Below are 16328 nucleotides of genomic sequence, written 5' to 3'. Positions count from 1 at the left end.
GTTACTCATCAGGTCCTAGTGGACAAAAACTAGGGAATGCCCACTGAAATTAACAGGAGACACGTTTAAAATAAACAAGAGGAAAAAACTTTTTAAAACAGCACATAGTTAACATGTGGAATTTGTTCCTATAGGAGTTTGTAGAAGTAGATATTATAACCAAATTCCAAAAAAGAGACTGGACAAATTCATGGAGGATAGGAACACTAAATAGAACAGTCAGGGATGTATAATTTAATATCCCTAAACTAATAATGATTGATGCTGTGAGGGAGTGGGCAGTATGACAGGGGATGGATTAACTAGACATGACCTGGATGCTTTAATTCTTGCCACTGTTGGAGACAGGACACTAGGCTAGATGGACCATTGTGCTGATCCAATATGGTACTTTTAATGTTTTTATGATAACTAATATCGGTGTAACTAATATTTGTCCACTGCAAAGTGACTAAAAAGATAATGGAAATATAGTGGAAATATAACAGGGGACCCAAAATTGATAATAATGCTAAATAGAGTTAATTGGGGTCTTATGGTGTAGACTGTAAGTATATTAACCAGAAAAGTTTGTTAACATACAAAACATGTATTTATACTGGACAGTGAAAGTTTTAGACACTACTATATAGGTAGTGAGGAGAGTTAACAGGGTCACCAATAGGTAACCAAAGTCTGTCTAGAATAGAACTAAGCCAGATTCTATTCTTAGATGCATTCAGCCTTATTTAAATCCATAATCACATATGGCTAACTGAAATAAAAATTTGACCCTGTAGATCTATGTTGAATGAAAACCAGTTTGTATGTCTTACTAGGAAACCTATCTGAAAACACTGAAATCTGCTTCCTTAGTCATTTAGGGTGTGTAGTTCACTTAATATTTCGCTGTCATTTCCACTGTTTATGTAAAAGGAAAAAATAATGTTGTGTCTTCTATGCCAACCCTTTTAATTTGTTATTATTATCTGTATACATGAAAGATAAACAAAAATCTTCACATCTGTCATGAAAAAGGAATGTATATGTATATAAAGTAACAGCATTCTTTACAAATAGCATTTAAAATTTACAGGGAATATTCATACATTTGAAGGGGAATTTTGGACATAGAGACTAGGGACAGACAGTCAAAGCCTGAGCCTCAATTGATTCAGTCTTTGCAGGTTAGTTTAACCTGGCTAGGCTAAATCAGTTTTGTAACTGGACAGACTTCCCAGAAATGCAGGCACATGCCTGCAGTGGCTCAGGCTAGGAGCTGGGGGGGCACTAGTGCAGTCCTCCCTTCCTTCCACAGCATGGAGCTGAGCAGGGCATGGCCAGGTTCTGGCAGGAGCTCTGATTAGTCCAGCAGGGAATTGATAAGTGTTTATCACCCAATTAAGAAAACAACAGAGAGACATTACCAGCTACTTGTTGATTCTGCCTGTTGATTCAGCACAGTAGCCAGCATGTGGTCTGCTAGCTAATACACAGACACTTCCTCAGCAAGGCAGAGGGGAGAGAGGAATTCCTGCTTAGCAGGGAGTGGTAAAAGGAGGGGGGAAGCAGCCTGCAGTCTCTGGAGCTCCAACTAGAGCAGAGGGGAGGGGCCAGCCCTGCTGTGGAGCAGATAAGCCCCGGTTAGCCCAGAGAGCATGCTAAGATGCTGGGGGTGTCTGTTTTATCTTAAACCAGCAAGGAGTCTGGGACAGACATTGCATAAACCGGTTTGAGCCAAATCCATTAAGTCTGATACTACATTTAACCAGGTTTATCTCAAACTGGTTTCAGTCATCCTCAAGCTTGTTTATGTGCAATGAACATCTGTTCTGTTACAGGATTAAACCTGTTTCTGATCACTTAAACTGGTTTATGTGTAATGTTTGTTCCTAGCCAGGTAGTTTGCAGGATTAAGTTCTTTGTATGATGACATGCTCAGCCAAGAAAAAGTGGATCTCATGAAGTAATGTTCTGTGTTTTTATTTTTGTTTGTATTTTAACATATGAGTAACACCTCATTTAAAATTAATATCTTATTTTAACTAGGTTGAGGTCCTGATTGCCATAAGCAGCATCACTTCTCCATTACTATTCACAGCTTCTGCATACTTATCCTTCAGTATCATGCGAGTTGTGGACATCTTTAAAAATTATCCACCTGCTGTTAAAGTATGTATTTCCCTTAATTAATTGAATATTTAGCAGGCACCAATTAGAGATTTAGATGGAGTAACTAAAGAATGTATTATGAATTATGTATATAAGTATATTAGGTGTTGCATCATGGAGAAAGAACTAAAAACATGGAATTACTCCAAAAAACTACATAACTTTTAAGAAAGTTATTTTAAAATGTGCTTTGAATCTCCTAGAGAATATGACATCAGGAATATAAACATCTAAGTTTAGAATTTTAAAAATAATCTAGAGAAAAGTTACTGCCTATGTAAATTCCATAAAACTTTTCTATAAGGTGCTACCAAGTGTTTTTAACATTGTAGCAACCGTTTAAGTTCCTAACTTACATGAGAATAAATCATTTCTGTTTACTAGAATACCTACCAGTAGGTGGCAAATCTACCCTGCCTTCTACCAGTAGGTGGCACAGTGGGATAGTACACAAAATGTTCACCCCCCCAGCTTGCTGGTTTGGGTCTTGAGGGGAGGGCTGAGCCAATCCCATGCAGGAAGAGGACTCTGTTACCCTGACAACCTACCCCCTGTTCCTGGTGCACTGAAAAAGTGCTTGAAGCTCCAAGCTGCAGCAGTCAGGAAGCTAAGATGGAGGGCAGGGGAAACAGAGTAACCCTGCTGCACACCTCTCCTCCCCCAGCTTCCTGGCTCTGGTCTTGGGGGTGGGGAGGGTGGGCCAGACTCGTGCTGAGGCTAGCAGGCCGCCCAGCAAGGGGCACCTGGGATGCCAGTGGAATGCAGCCTACCTTGATTTGCAGTGGGATCTGTTAGAAATGCTCAATAAAGCACTTTAACCTAAAGCACTTTAATCTGATACCACATCCATCCAGGGTTAACTTAAAAAGACATACTGAATCAAACCTTAAAGCAAACAGGATATGACCCTTTAAGTATAATTATATTAACAACATTTACTGTACTTTACCTTTTAACATAAATTCTCACTAAATGCCAGAATTGAAAACATATCTAAGCACAAAATAAAAGGATACAAATCTGAAAGCCATGTTATTTTTTGTGACTAAGTGTGACTAGCATTTTGAATGAATCATTACTGTATGATTAAAAATCAGTATATTAGAGCCAGCTAACTAAGCATTCATGGGGTACTAGATTTTTCTGATAAAAAGGAGCAAGAGAGAATGAATGTCTCCAAATGGCCTCAACAAAATGTTTAGGGAAAAAGTGCAGTCAGATAAAGGTCAAATTGTTGCTGAACCTGATTGTATGGAACTTTTAAAATACTTGAGGACAAAGCAAGTTTCCCTACTTTTCTGTTTTAATTCAAAATGAAGGTTTAGCCAAAGTCTGCTAAATTGCTCATAAAAGTATCTTTAAGCGTTTTGTGTAGACCTGCGGGCAAAACTTTTTTTCTGACCCACAAAAGATTTTAGATTGCAAAAATTTTTCCAATTCACATCAAGAAACCAAGACTTTTTGTCAAAGCTTTTCTCAAACAGGGAAAGAGAGAGAGTGAGTGAGCAAGCAAGTGCATGAAGCCATGAGCAATACATTTTGTGATTAGGACATTAATTCGGGCTCTGGGGATTCCAGGTTCAAGCCTCTGGTCTGTGCTTCTCACAACATCCCAGCTAATGGACCTAACTGTTCAGCTATTGGCTGTTTTATGATTAGTTCTCTTAATCTCTCCTATGGGAAATGTTCCCTCTGAATCTGTAATTAGTAAAATATTAAGTTGAGTTGGAATTTAAATCTGGCCACATCTCAGGTAAATACACCGATTATTGGAATACAGAGGCAACTTCTGATTTTTTTGGTCCAATGAATGTTTTAATTATTTATTCCACAAAGTGGAAGGTAAAGGATAGAGACATAGTGTTTTCAACTGGGTCTAGTTTTAAGTCCCTGTTCAGAATCAAGGTCTAAAACCAGGTTTGGGGTTATTTCTAATTTTGACCAAATTCTGTCTTGAACCTTTATGTAAATGTTATCAGATTGATCTGTTTCAAAGAAACATTTTGGTTTGGACAAATTAACTTTTTTTAGTTAAAAATGTCCAATCAGTTTAATTTTTTAATACATTTGAACCTATTTTCAAAGAAATCTTACCTGATATATAGTTCCAAATGAAATAACGTTAACTAAGTCATACTTAGAGTTTGGACAACTGAAATCCAAATTAACCTCATTAATTCTATTCTAAGTTCTTTTTCTGTCCCATTACGTTAATGCCCACATTCTTTAAGCATTAAATGGCATGATTAGCTTGTCTTGCATATATGTGTGTGTGTTTCTTTCTCACTCTTTTTCTTTAGGGGAAAATTATATGAGTATTTGTATTTATTTATGTATTATATATTATATATACACTGTACTATGCACCTATATTAGTAAAGGCAAAGCCAAATTTTGCCTTGCCCTAAAAGCAGAAGATAATGATGTTTGTGGTGATCACATTTTGTGGGAATATATATTACCATCTTGAATCAATTTCTTGGAGTCTTGTCTCCTACAGAGATCAATTTTATCCCTGTGGAGCTGAGCTTCATCGTATCAAAGGACCACAGCTTTTCATCTTTGTCTTTGTCCTTTAAGCAATTTTTTAGGTATTCTGGGTTTAGATCATTGAGTGTCTTTAAGATAAGGACTGAGAAATTGAACTTGCAATGATATTCTATGGGAAGCTAGTGTAGAAAACAGAAGATAGGTCTGATGAGCTCAAAATAGGCCATTTTGCTAAGGCAATATGCTACCACATTCTGTACCAGTTGGAGTATCCTGAGAGACAGTGGTTACATGTTCAGATAGTGAAGACAGTGGCAGCCTGTACACGTGCTTGGAGGTGGGAGGGCGGGGCATTTTAATTAGAGTGGTTCCTGGGCAGCCACTCTAACTAAAAGGCTACAGCACCACATGTATTAAGCCCCCATGTGTTTGGAAATGACTGTGGGATACTTTATCTAAACCTCATTCGATGAGGTTTAGTTAAAGCACCCCACAGTCATCTTAAAACTTGTAGGGACTTAAAGCATGTGACACTGCAGCAGTTCATCATACTTGATTAATCGAATCTGCTCCAACACATTCTAATTAGAATGTGAAGGAGCATGTGTATAGGCACCCCACATGAATAGAAAATGAATGCCTTACAATTTCCAGTAAAACAAAAAATAATAAGCTTTGTTCTTCTTTGTACAGACCTTTCCATGAAGATCAGTTTTCCAAAATGAATTGTTTGTTTAATCAACTGGAGAAAGAATGTAGTAACATTCTGTGATACACCAAAACAGTGAGATAGCTGTAGTATTAACATTTCCTCTGGAAAATATAAAGGAAGGGAAGGCAGAAAAAGCAGACATGTTACTTAAACAGCTAACAAATTATGTACATCTTTATTTTTAGCAATCTTACGATGTACTTCTGTTACTTCTGATGCTGATCCTGTTAGTTCAGGCTTTTCTTACCACTGGCACTATTATACAGTGTGTAAATTACAAAACAAAAATGAAATTGCATGACTCATCTTGGACTATTCCACAGATTAAAAAAACAGAGTACAGAACAGCGGAGGTAAGTGTCTCATATGGTACTACATATATACTTGATATGTGTAGAGTTTTTAGTCCCATTTTTACATTAAAATTACCCTCTAAAACTGTAATGGCTGCATTTGTTTCTGCTTCTCCTGAATTTTACTATGAAGGACATATTGTCTGATTGTAATATATAGGATCACATGATCATTGGACATTAGGGCTGGAAGGTACCTCATGAGGTCGTCTAGTTCAGCACCTGCCAAAGGCCGGAGTATCTCTGACTAAACCATCTCAACCAAGTGTCTGCCTAAGTTGCTCTTGAAAATTTTGAGTGATTGAGATTCTACAATTTCTCTAGGTAGCCTGTTCCAGTGCTTGACCACCGTCATAGTCAGAAAGGTTAGTCTCCAACCCAAATATCCTCTGCTGCAGCTTGAGACTATTCCTCCTCGTCCTGTGTCCTACAGCCATAGAGAAAAGCCTGTCTGAATCCTCTCTGTAATCGCCCTTCAGGTATTTGAAGGCTGTTATCCAATTTCTTCTCGGTCTTCTCTTCTCCATGCTAAATAATCTGAGCTTTTTCAGCCTTTTCTCATAAGTCTTGCCTCCGAGGCCCCTAATCATTTTAGTTGCTCTGCGCTGGACTCTTTCCAAACAGTTCATATTCTTTTTGAAGTGTAGGGCCCAAAATTGGACACGATCTCTGGTGAAGCCTCCTCGACAGTGCTGAATAGGGTGGAAGAATCACTTCCCTTGATTTGCAAGTGGAACTCCCAGGATGCAGTTGGCTTTTTTTGGCAGCAAGAGCACACTGTTGGCTTATGGTCTACTGTAAACCCTGGGTCCTTCTCTGCTAGCCACTCATTTCCCACTATGTATTTTGTGCATGGAATTGTTCTGTCCCAAGTATAGGATGTTGCACTTGTCCATGTTGAATCTCATCTGGTTGGTTGTGGACCATTTTTCCAGTCTATCCAGGTTAGTCTTGATCCTAGAATACCTACAACTCTACTTAACATGGTGTTGCTTAAAAATTTGCTAAACATGGACTCAATCCTATCATCCAAATCATTAATGAAGATACTGGGCCCAGGACAGACTCTTGGGGAACCCCATTTGATACCTCAAATTTGGGTCTATTTGGGTCCATGAGCAAGAGTTTAGTGTTCCTAGTATTTAATGTTTTGCAAGAGTGTAAATATGGATGTTCTTAACTGAGCGATGCTATTGTATGCCCAAGGAAGCTGTTCTCTAAGAGACTAAGAAGCAACCGTCAGCCAATTTAATTCAAGTAAAAGTCCAGTTTTGTTAAAATGGCAAGTGGCTACACAAACATACATTTTAGGTGTTTAGAATATGGCAAACTATGACATGCCCAAGATGATGGGACACCAAATTCATCCTATAAGATATGGCAGTACCTAAGTTCTGGCTACTTGTTTTCTTGATGAAAAAGGATTTAACCAGGTATTTGTTAGAGATCCTAGTTGTAGCATGTTGTGTTATATTGTAGAACATACATAATACTTCACCAGAACTTTGCTTTCAGGTATATGAAAACTCTGAAGGAATATACATAGTAGGTAACCTTTCCCTTCAAGATTAGGAGGGCCTAAGGGTGAGCCAACTCCTTTTCCAAAGCTTTACAGTATATCAAGACTTAGTAAAAGCAAGAGTGAATGAATACATTTATAAGAATTTGGTACAAATAAAACAAACAATGAAAATGGGTCGTGTGCGTGTGTGTGTGTATATATGTATGTATATATATGTATATGCCCTCAAACTAATGAGATCCAAGCACCTACTTTGAACGCCTTCAAGACACATTTGGATGTTTATCTGCTGGGATCGTATGATCCCTGCTGACTTCCTGCCCCTGGGGCAGGGGGCTGGACTCGATCTTCCGAGGTCCCTTCCAGCCCTAACGTCTATGAAATAATAAAGATGATTTTACTATTGCTCAAACTTACGGGTTCCCACTGAAGGCTCTATGTATTGAAAGAACATTGTGGCATTCTCTGAAGGATAGGCAATTCAGTAGAACAGTTACTTTAAAGTTGAGTTACCTTTAAGAAATCTTTTATATATGTTACAGATTTCCTCCAGATACTAGCTAGAGAAGACAGCACTGAAGGGGTCTTTGATACTTCTCTGTGTAAAGATTTTTTTAAAGAAAGCCATAAAATAAAGAAATAACAGTATGTTAAATGGATTACAGATGTTACACAATGTCCTGATATTTTTAGAATGTCAAATTATTTAATGATTTATTTAACTTTAAAAATGTTGTAAATTATAGTTGTCAGAGTTAGTATTCCTAGATTTCCTGAAATATAAATTTGAACCCCTGAAAGGCTGAGTAAGTTTCATCATTATTTCAACATAGGTAAACTTAGCATCAGAGTGTTCTTTTATTGTCATTATTTGTATTAGGACAGTATTTAGAGACCTAAGATATACTGGTAACCCCAGTGTACTTGGCATCAAAGCAGCAAGAACTTTGTTGGTAGTGCTTTTCCTTGAGGTTCAGGAAAAACCTTTAAGAAATCCTAGTTTGTGTTTGGATATAAGGATACAATGTTATGAGTAAAAAAAAAAAAAAAAAAAAATCTTATTATAAAAAATGCCATGCACCCACTCCCTATGCCCTAGAAGTGACTGCATTCTGTCATGCAATAGGTAAATGACTTGTGAAAGGTTTTAGAACTCTTCAGAATAAAAATCCAATAAATAAATGTGAAATATTATTAAACAGTCAACACATTATGGTATATTTAATAAATCAGCCCACTGGATATTTTTACTTTATTTTAATATTTAACTAAAATAGTGTTTGAATCTGTTAATCTTTAGGTCTCCAATAATACCATGAAGGATTTTGACAAAGACAAAGCCTGGAAAGCTGTTGTAGTGCAGATGGCTCAATAACTTGGATTCCACGAATGCTGCCAAACAATACAATAATTTGACTTTTGGACTCAAGACTTTTAAACTCTGCAGTTTGTAAACAACGTGATAGCTAAAGATGTAGAGGCCAAGGAATAACAGTTTATTTACAAGAAAATACTGTAGCCTTCTAATAAAGTTGAAATATATAGATATTTCCTAATGTCCTAATCTTTTGTGTAAGGATGTTATTAGTTTATTGTTAGCGTCTTTGCTTTAAAGATCCTTTTGGAAAGAAGATCATTAATCATATAGGGTTATACATTTATGAATTTTAAATAAATATGGCAACATGCAGTAGGTCTCGTTTGTTTGCAAGATTTTATAACTGCAGTTATGCAGTTAATATAACTCAAATGCTTTTGAAAAGTTATGAGTACAGGTCATAATTGATATTTTGCTTATACTTCACTTTTGTAGGAGTTGTAAAGTTGTTTTGCATCTCATTACTTTTATATAAATAAAAGTCTTTATCACAAGAGTAGTCTAGACATGGATTGAAGTCCAATTTGGACAGGTGAAAACCTACGGAACTGTTGTTAGAGGTAACTGTAATGAACTGATTCACTGACTGTGAAAAAGAAATAATGAGCCCCTAGTTTCTTGAGGACTTGGCAAGGCTGGTAAAATTTAAGTGTCCAGACAAGTGTCTATATGCTTTTTTTTTATAATTTAATCAGAATTTAAAAAGAGAAATAACTTTAGGTGGAATTACTGCAGATCTGTCTGCCTTGTTTTATCTGTGACAGTGATTTCATTTCTTTATATATTTCATTCTCAAAAATATTTAGGAAAATATATAAGATATTTGTGGTGAAGCAATGAGTTTATCCCTTAGAGTCTATCTAGTCCACCTACATTTGGACAGACTGGTAATAGCATAAGTGTTTCCATAAAATCAGAAGATCTTTTGGTTTAAGACCAGAAAGCTCTAACCAGATGTTTTTCCTTTGCAGGCTCTCAACTTGGTTTTCATTTCTTCCTTTTGCCTGAAGTAGACCAAAATGATCGATTGCTGTTCAGGACAAAATTTATTTTTTAATCTTGCCATAAGCTTTTTCAGGTAAAAAGGTGGATAGGGATAGTGCAGTCCCACTGCAGCTACAGAGGGGCTTTTTCTTTTCAGCTTTTAGGGATTCTGCATGTATTTATTTATTTAAACCATAGCTTTAGAAAAACAACTTCTAGAAGCAATTATACAATAGGAGGAAAACCCCTTTCCCATTCTAAGATTTGGTTGTGATTGGATTTGGTGGTCACGGCCCAGCTGATCAATATGTGCCAGAAGCTTTTCGAGAGTTTGGACCCATACCGAAAACTGTTCATTCCTTTGATGCTGACCTCAATCTTTAACACTCCAGTCATTCACCGGAGATTCCTATTGTCTCAGGAGGTTCTGCTATATACTAACTTTCAATGGAGCAACATAAAGCTCTCTCTCTCAATAATATTTTAACCAGCACATGGAGGAAGTTCACTTTGAATTAATGTTCAAGCAGAATGCACAACACTAATTTGTGTGGGCCTGCCTGGAAATAAAGAGTTCTCTTTAAAGAAATAAAAGCTTTTGGAACAGATTTTTAAATCGGGTGCACAGAATGATGACTGAATGCATGCTGGTGTTGATCCTATGTAGGTGTATGTAGCTTCACTAATCTGTGTGTATCATGGTCCTATGTATTTTGAGTGCATTTTAACTGTCTTGCATGTAGTGAGCTACTTACCAATTGTAAAACTAAATCCACATCACCAAGAAGTATCTATCTTGTCCTGTTATGATTGATTTGGACTTGACAGCAGTTCAGATGCGGAAAATGGACAGTTTACAATGTTTCTGGCTTACAAAGAGAATAGAAGGAATCGTTATTACCTCTCCAGGACATGTCTTACACATAGTCCAAACTAGGAAGGTGCTGAATGCTGCTCAACTTCCATTGCCTCTTGCATTAATGTGTGGTGCTCCGCAACAAATGATACCAGACGAGGCACCAGGTGTTAAGGCAGTGTCAGGGGAAGCCACACGTACAGCCCAGTGTGGCAGATTTGCCCTTGTCCTACAGCCCTCCTAAGCAGGGGTCACCCCATCTACACAGGTGACCTGGAGAGTGATTGAAACACCCCGCGGAGCCCCCAGGAAAAGCTCTGGCGGATCCGGCAGCCGGTGCAACGAAAGGAGGAGTCGTGGTAGGTACCACACGACCGGGTCTGAGCTTCGCTGAGGAGCCCGTCGTGCCCGCGCGGAAGCGTCAGCAGGGCCAGGCGCCTACTTGTTTCTCTCTCCTTTAATGGATGGGCGCGGGGGCTTGCATTTGGGAAACCCTCAAATGCAGCCACGAGGCGCGGGGACTCCACCTCTGTGCTCAGACACGGGCTGCCCCCTCCCCGGCTGCCAGCGCCGCCAGGAGGACGAAGTAGCATTTGCTAAGAGCCCGGCGGGCGGCTGCAGCTCTGCGCCTTCCAGGGCTCCGGCATCGGTTTTTGCAGCGGGACGCCCCGGCGGGCGCTTGCCGCCCGGCCCCGGCCCCGGCCCTGGAGGGAGGGAGGAAGGGCGCCCCCCGCCGCAACGCCGAGGTCACAATGGCGGGGCAGCGGGCAGCGCTCAGCCGGGGCTGGGGGGCAGAGAAAAGTCTCTGCTGTCGCCAGGCAAAGCAGCTGCTGCTTTCAGCGGGGTAAGAGCTTGGGGCTTGGCAGCCAAAGCCTGGCGAGTCTGACTTCTTGGAGCCCCTCGTGCCTCGTGCGTGCGCCAGGCCCTCCTTGGGGCAGCCTGGGGGTGGAGATGTCCTTGCCCCTCGGGGGGAGCCGCCAGGCAGACCTGAGCTCCACCGGAGTGCGCCCAGCACGAGACAGAAGTCCCCGCCCCAAGGCGCAGCTGGTCTCCCCCAGGGTGCTTCAGGCTCGAGGGAGCTCCTGGGGACACTTGTTACACAAACCTTCGACTTCTTTACACACGCTGAAAATATTTCTGTCGCCACCGCCTGGGCTGCAGATCTGTTTGCTGAGTGCTTTGGGGCTGACACGACTTTGTAGTCATTGCCCAACACTGGTCTTTGCTGGGAATGGATCTCTGTCCAAACCCTTAGCCTTGGCTTCAGTGGAGTTGCAACAGAAGGGGCGGGATTTGCTTAGCTACTTTTCCTCTCATGGCAAAATATCCCATGACTTTTGTCTTATTTCCTGCCCACGGGCAGGGTACAGGCTTTAACAGCAGATGATAAGTTATGATAAGCCTGCTCACGCAGTCTGTGCGTACAACCATCTTCTGTTTAAGCTGAAAGGAATTTGGCTGAGCTAAAGACTGTACGTCTGATGCTTTGAGTTTTCTGTACTTCCCCTAGGTGCTTGTATTGCACGCTCTTCAAGAGGATGCTGTCAATCAAAAATGAGTTTAAATTAGTTTCAGATACTACAGTCGCCTGAGTTTTCCTGGCAGCTAGGATGGTTTTTCAACAATATTTTCTGGTTTTTCAACTGTTAATCATTTCTAATATTTTTGTTCTGTTGCCAAGTGAGTGGTCTCTTTAGGACAAACTTCCAAAAGAAGGCATGTTGAAAATGCCTAGAGCGGCAGTACTGCAGGAGTAGTAGTAGTAAAGTGGAAGGAAGTGTGGGTTTTGAGTCATTGTCACATGTTAAAATACTCTGAAGTAGGTAAAATATACCATGAGAGTACATTACAGCATGTTGAATGATTTTTTGTCTCTACATGTATAGGGGAAAGAGCCAAGGAATGAAGGAACAATGACAGAGCTAAACACCTCATGATGAGTCAGATTTATGCAGGTAGAAAGACATTCTCATCAGCTTTAAGTGATGAAGAAAGAAATGAAAGCAAAAATAGTTTGTATCTGCAAAGTAACTTTTAATCAAGGTTTTGCTAAAATGGCAGCTATAAAATATCAACATATAATTAATGTTCTTTCATGGTACATTTTTAACAACAAAGGAACCTCTAATTTCAGAATCTGAAATATCTGTGGCTAGAATTTGTTCAGGGACGAGCTGCCTCTAAAATATCTTCACTTTTCATTTCTAAGACACATAGTTCTTCAAAGCAATAAATAGAGTTGTGTGATTGTGTAATCCTAATGAACAGGATATACTCTTTCTATATACTATTCTTTCTATGAAGATAAACTATTATCATATGTGTAATTGGAATTATTAATAGGTTTAGGGCCCATTCTTTTTTACTTTAATTGCTCTCAATTAGGGAAGTGGGAACTATGATATTCTCAATTTGTGGAGTTCCAGGAAATTCTTCTAGCTTGTGTGTCAAGAGGTTGTGGTGTTGCAGCAATGGAGGCGCAGGGTAAGGAGTATCTCGCTGGAAAAGTCTACATGATTTACTTAAAACTCTCAGGCCTCACAATTTCAGGGCAAATGTCGGGGCTGTACTTGGCAGAGGAACTATCTCTACCATGCTTCCACGCTGATACCATTCTACTCTCTCCCTTCTCCCCTCCCTTCCTCTCCCACCTCCACCAGTTCAACTTTGTTACAGCCACTGGAAGCAACTTGATTCTTGCAGGAATCCTTGAGATTCTTGCAATGAAGATTCCTATTTCCACAAACATGCCAAGGGGGCAGAAGGGATTTCACAGTGCAAAGTAGCAATTTACTCAGGATTGTCTGTGGGATATTCAGGTGGGAGAAACTGTTGGAAAACTGCCAGTAACTTTACTGGTAGTCCTTTACAGATAGTAACTTCTGTTAATGAGGGATCCAGTTTTCTCTATTCCGTAGCTCACACAATTTTTGCTTCTCTTCTACTTCTAGAAATACAAGGGATCACAGAGACTTTATATTGCGACAGATTATCTATTCATAATGCTGTATTAATTGCATTGTCACGGAGGTTATACATTAAAGTACAATACAGTCAGTAATAATATGGCCCCTACAAGTTTCAAAATAGCACGAAGGGTTTCTGAGTGTAAAACGGTAATTTACTACTTACAAAAGAACATTAAAACAAAGTGCAAGTATAGTAATTCAGTATTTCCTTTTCATTAAACATCTGATTCAAATTCCACAGAAATCAGTGAAGAAACTCCATTGAATTCAGTGGCTTTCAGATCAAGGCATAAAAACTGGTCACACATTCTTATGATAGGCACACAGTCATAAGAAAAATATGATTGAGATGTGGTGCAATGATGGTCACAGCTATAAACATGTTACGAAGAGCCATCTGCACATATAGGTCTGGCAACAAGAACTGCATGTTTTTTCAATCTCAGGGTATTTTTTTTAATTCTCCAGCTGCTGATAGCATGGAGCCCATCCAGTGGGAACTTGCTGCTTTTTGAGAGTCTCCTTTGGCAACATTTCGGCAGAGGCATCTTTCATAAGACTGAATTGGATCTATATGAACAGCCTTTTACACTCATGCAGAATCTTGTGTAAACTATAAGGGTTCTTCATAGGTACAAAGGTGTGGCCTATACAAATCTTATGTGACCAGACCCCAAATAACTGCACTTTCCATTATATTTGATAAGGGTCTAATTCATATAATTTTTTTCCTCCTCCCTACATTTCCTGTGCAGAGATTTCAGAGTTTTTTCTAGAATTTTCCTGGAAAGATATTTTTCTACGCAGGCACTGGTAAAAAAAATATTAGTCAAAATGTTCATTAGTCTTCACTGGGCAGATGACAGAACAAAGAGCAATGATCTCAAGTTGCAGCAAGGGAAGTTTAGATTAGATATTAGGAAAAACTTTCTCACCAGGAGGGTAGTAAAGCCCTGGAACAGATTACCCAGAGAGGTTGTGGAATCTCTTTTCTTGGATGTTTTTAAGCCCGGACTGGACAAAGACTGGACTGGGATGATCAAGTTAGGGACAGTCCTGCTTTGAACTAGATGACCTCCTGAGGTCCCTTTCAGTTGTAATTTTCTATGATTTTATGCTTCTATGATTCTTTACTTTTTCCATTACAGTATTTTCTCTGGCAGCTTCAGTTGAACTTTCTTCCTACAAACATTTCTAATATGCTTTTGTAACATCTCCACAAATAAAAGTCTCCTTTGGGACTTTACCATCTCCTACCCAAATAATTTTAACCTCTTCCTCTCTCCATAATTTCTTTTACAGATTGCCACATTTATTACACATTTATCGTGCATCCACAGGTTCATCTCAAGTAGGGCCAAGGAGGTGATGCTCCCCCTCTACGCGACACTGGTCAGGCCACAGCTGGAGTACTGTGTCCAGTTCTGGGCACCCCACTTCAAGAGGGATGTGGACAACATTGAGAGGGTCTGGGGACAGCAGGGCAGACCCTACAATGAAAGGCTATGGGACCTGAACCTGTTCAGCCTTCACAAGAGAAGGCTGAGGGGGGACCTGGTGACCATCTATAAACTCACTAGGGGGGACCAGAAGGGTTTGGGGGAGACCTTGTTTCCCCTAGCGCCCCCTGGGATAACAAGGAATAACGGCCACAAGTTGTTGGAGAGTAGGTTTAGATTAGACATCCGTAAGAACTACTTCACAGTTAGGGCGGCTAGGATCTGGAACCAACTTCCAAGGGAAGTGGTGCTGGCTCCTACCCTGGGGGTCTTTAAGAAGCAGCTTGATGCCTACCTGACTGGGGTCATTTGAGCCCAGTTTTCCTCCTGCCCAGGCAGGGGGTCGGACTTGAAGATCTACAAGGTCCCTTCCGACCCTACCTCTATGATTCTGATTCTATGATTCCATCCAAATACAGCTGCAAAAGCCATCTTCTTTACCATATCTTAATCCTTCCATTAATTTGCTTATTTCATTCTATCAACTTTTCTTTGCTGCTTGGCTCTGGCAGCCCTGCTTTTTGTTGGTGATTGGCTAGGAGGCAAAAACCATGGCATATTTAAAACTGCAGTTTTTGCCTCCCAGACAATGAACAGTAGGGCTGCTGGGGCACCTTGACTAATCAGTGGTGGGGAGGGGGGGGTGGCAAAAAGTGAAAGATTAAAGGGACTGCTGTGTGGTGCACTTCTGCCATGATTTAGGTCGGTCCCTAGTCATAATAGCCATAGATATCTTGTCCAACCCTCAAATGTGTGAAAGTTGGGAAATTAATACCTGAGAACTGTATTCATTTCATTCATGACATGTATCTGACCTCCACACTGTGCTGCTGCATTCTGAAATTATTTTAAAACTCTGGAAAAAATGTACATGGTGTTTTTTAAATATATGCACGTTATATTTCATGATCCAGAAAGGTTTCTCAAGAAGCGCATTTGATGGTGATTTATTTCACTTTGTGGGAGATTAAAACCATTCACCTTCTAATTAGCATCTTAGTGATATAACCATTATGGTTATATATCCATCACTAAGATGCTAATAGATAGCTATATAACCATTGAGAGAGATTTTAACTGCTCAGATATTCAAAGTGTGTAGTCTTACAGTAAGACTGTAGCAGCATTCAGGAGTATCTGGCCATGACAGTCTAACAGTCTTGGAGGAGAAAGAGGGGATTTATTTTCTATACAAGTTGTTTCAGAAAAGGACTGGATATAATACAGACCTTAAATCTGGAGCATGACAAATTGATGGGTAAACTTATGGTCAGTGAGATTTTACTAAAATGTGAGAGGGTTACTTCCTCTTCTGGAAACCACCACAGAGTTGTGATTTTTAAGTCTCTCTCTTGTGTTTCATAATCCATGTTTGTAAAATACAAAAAAAAAATGGTTTTATAATCTTTAAAGC

The 16328-nt window shown here is 39.7% G+C and overlaps 1 protein-coding gene across 6 annotated transcripts in view; it reads left to right on the top strand.

Moving 5' to 3' along the window:
- Positions 1 to 8918, top strand: part of MLC1 (modulator of VRAC current 1) — a 44371-nt gene extending 35453 nt beyond the window's left edge. For 2 of the 6 annotated variants that reach the window (XM_059725907.1, XM_014601084.3), the window contains 3 exons: positions 2029 to 2151; positions 5539 to 5706; positions 8529 to 8918. In XM_059725907.1, coding sequence (XP_059581890.1) covers positions 2029 to 2151; positions 5539 to 5706; positions 8529 to 8603 — 366 coding nt within the window. In that variant the 3' untranslated portion in view covers positions 8604 to 8918. Of the gene's footprint in view, positions 1 to 2028; positions 2152 to 5538; positions 5707 to 6030; positions 6186 to 8528 lie in introns of all 6 variants that reach the window. The other 4 variants (XR_009461542.1, XM_059725906.1, XR_009461543.1 and 1 more) reach the window with 4 other exon arrangements.
- Positions 8919 to 16328: the final 7410 nt, after the last annotated feature.

This window comes from Alligator mississippiensis, chromosome 4 (assembly GCF_030867095.1).
Source record: "Alligator mississippiensis isolate rAllMis1 chromosome 4, rAllMis1, whole genome shotgun sequence".
NCBI lineage: Eukaryota > Metazoa > Chordata > Crocodylia > Alligatoridae > Alligator > Alligator mississippiensis.
This window is presented reverse-complemented; position numbering and strand designations above follow the sequence as displayed.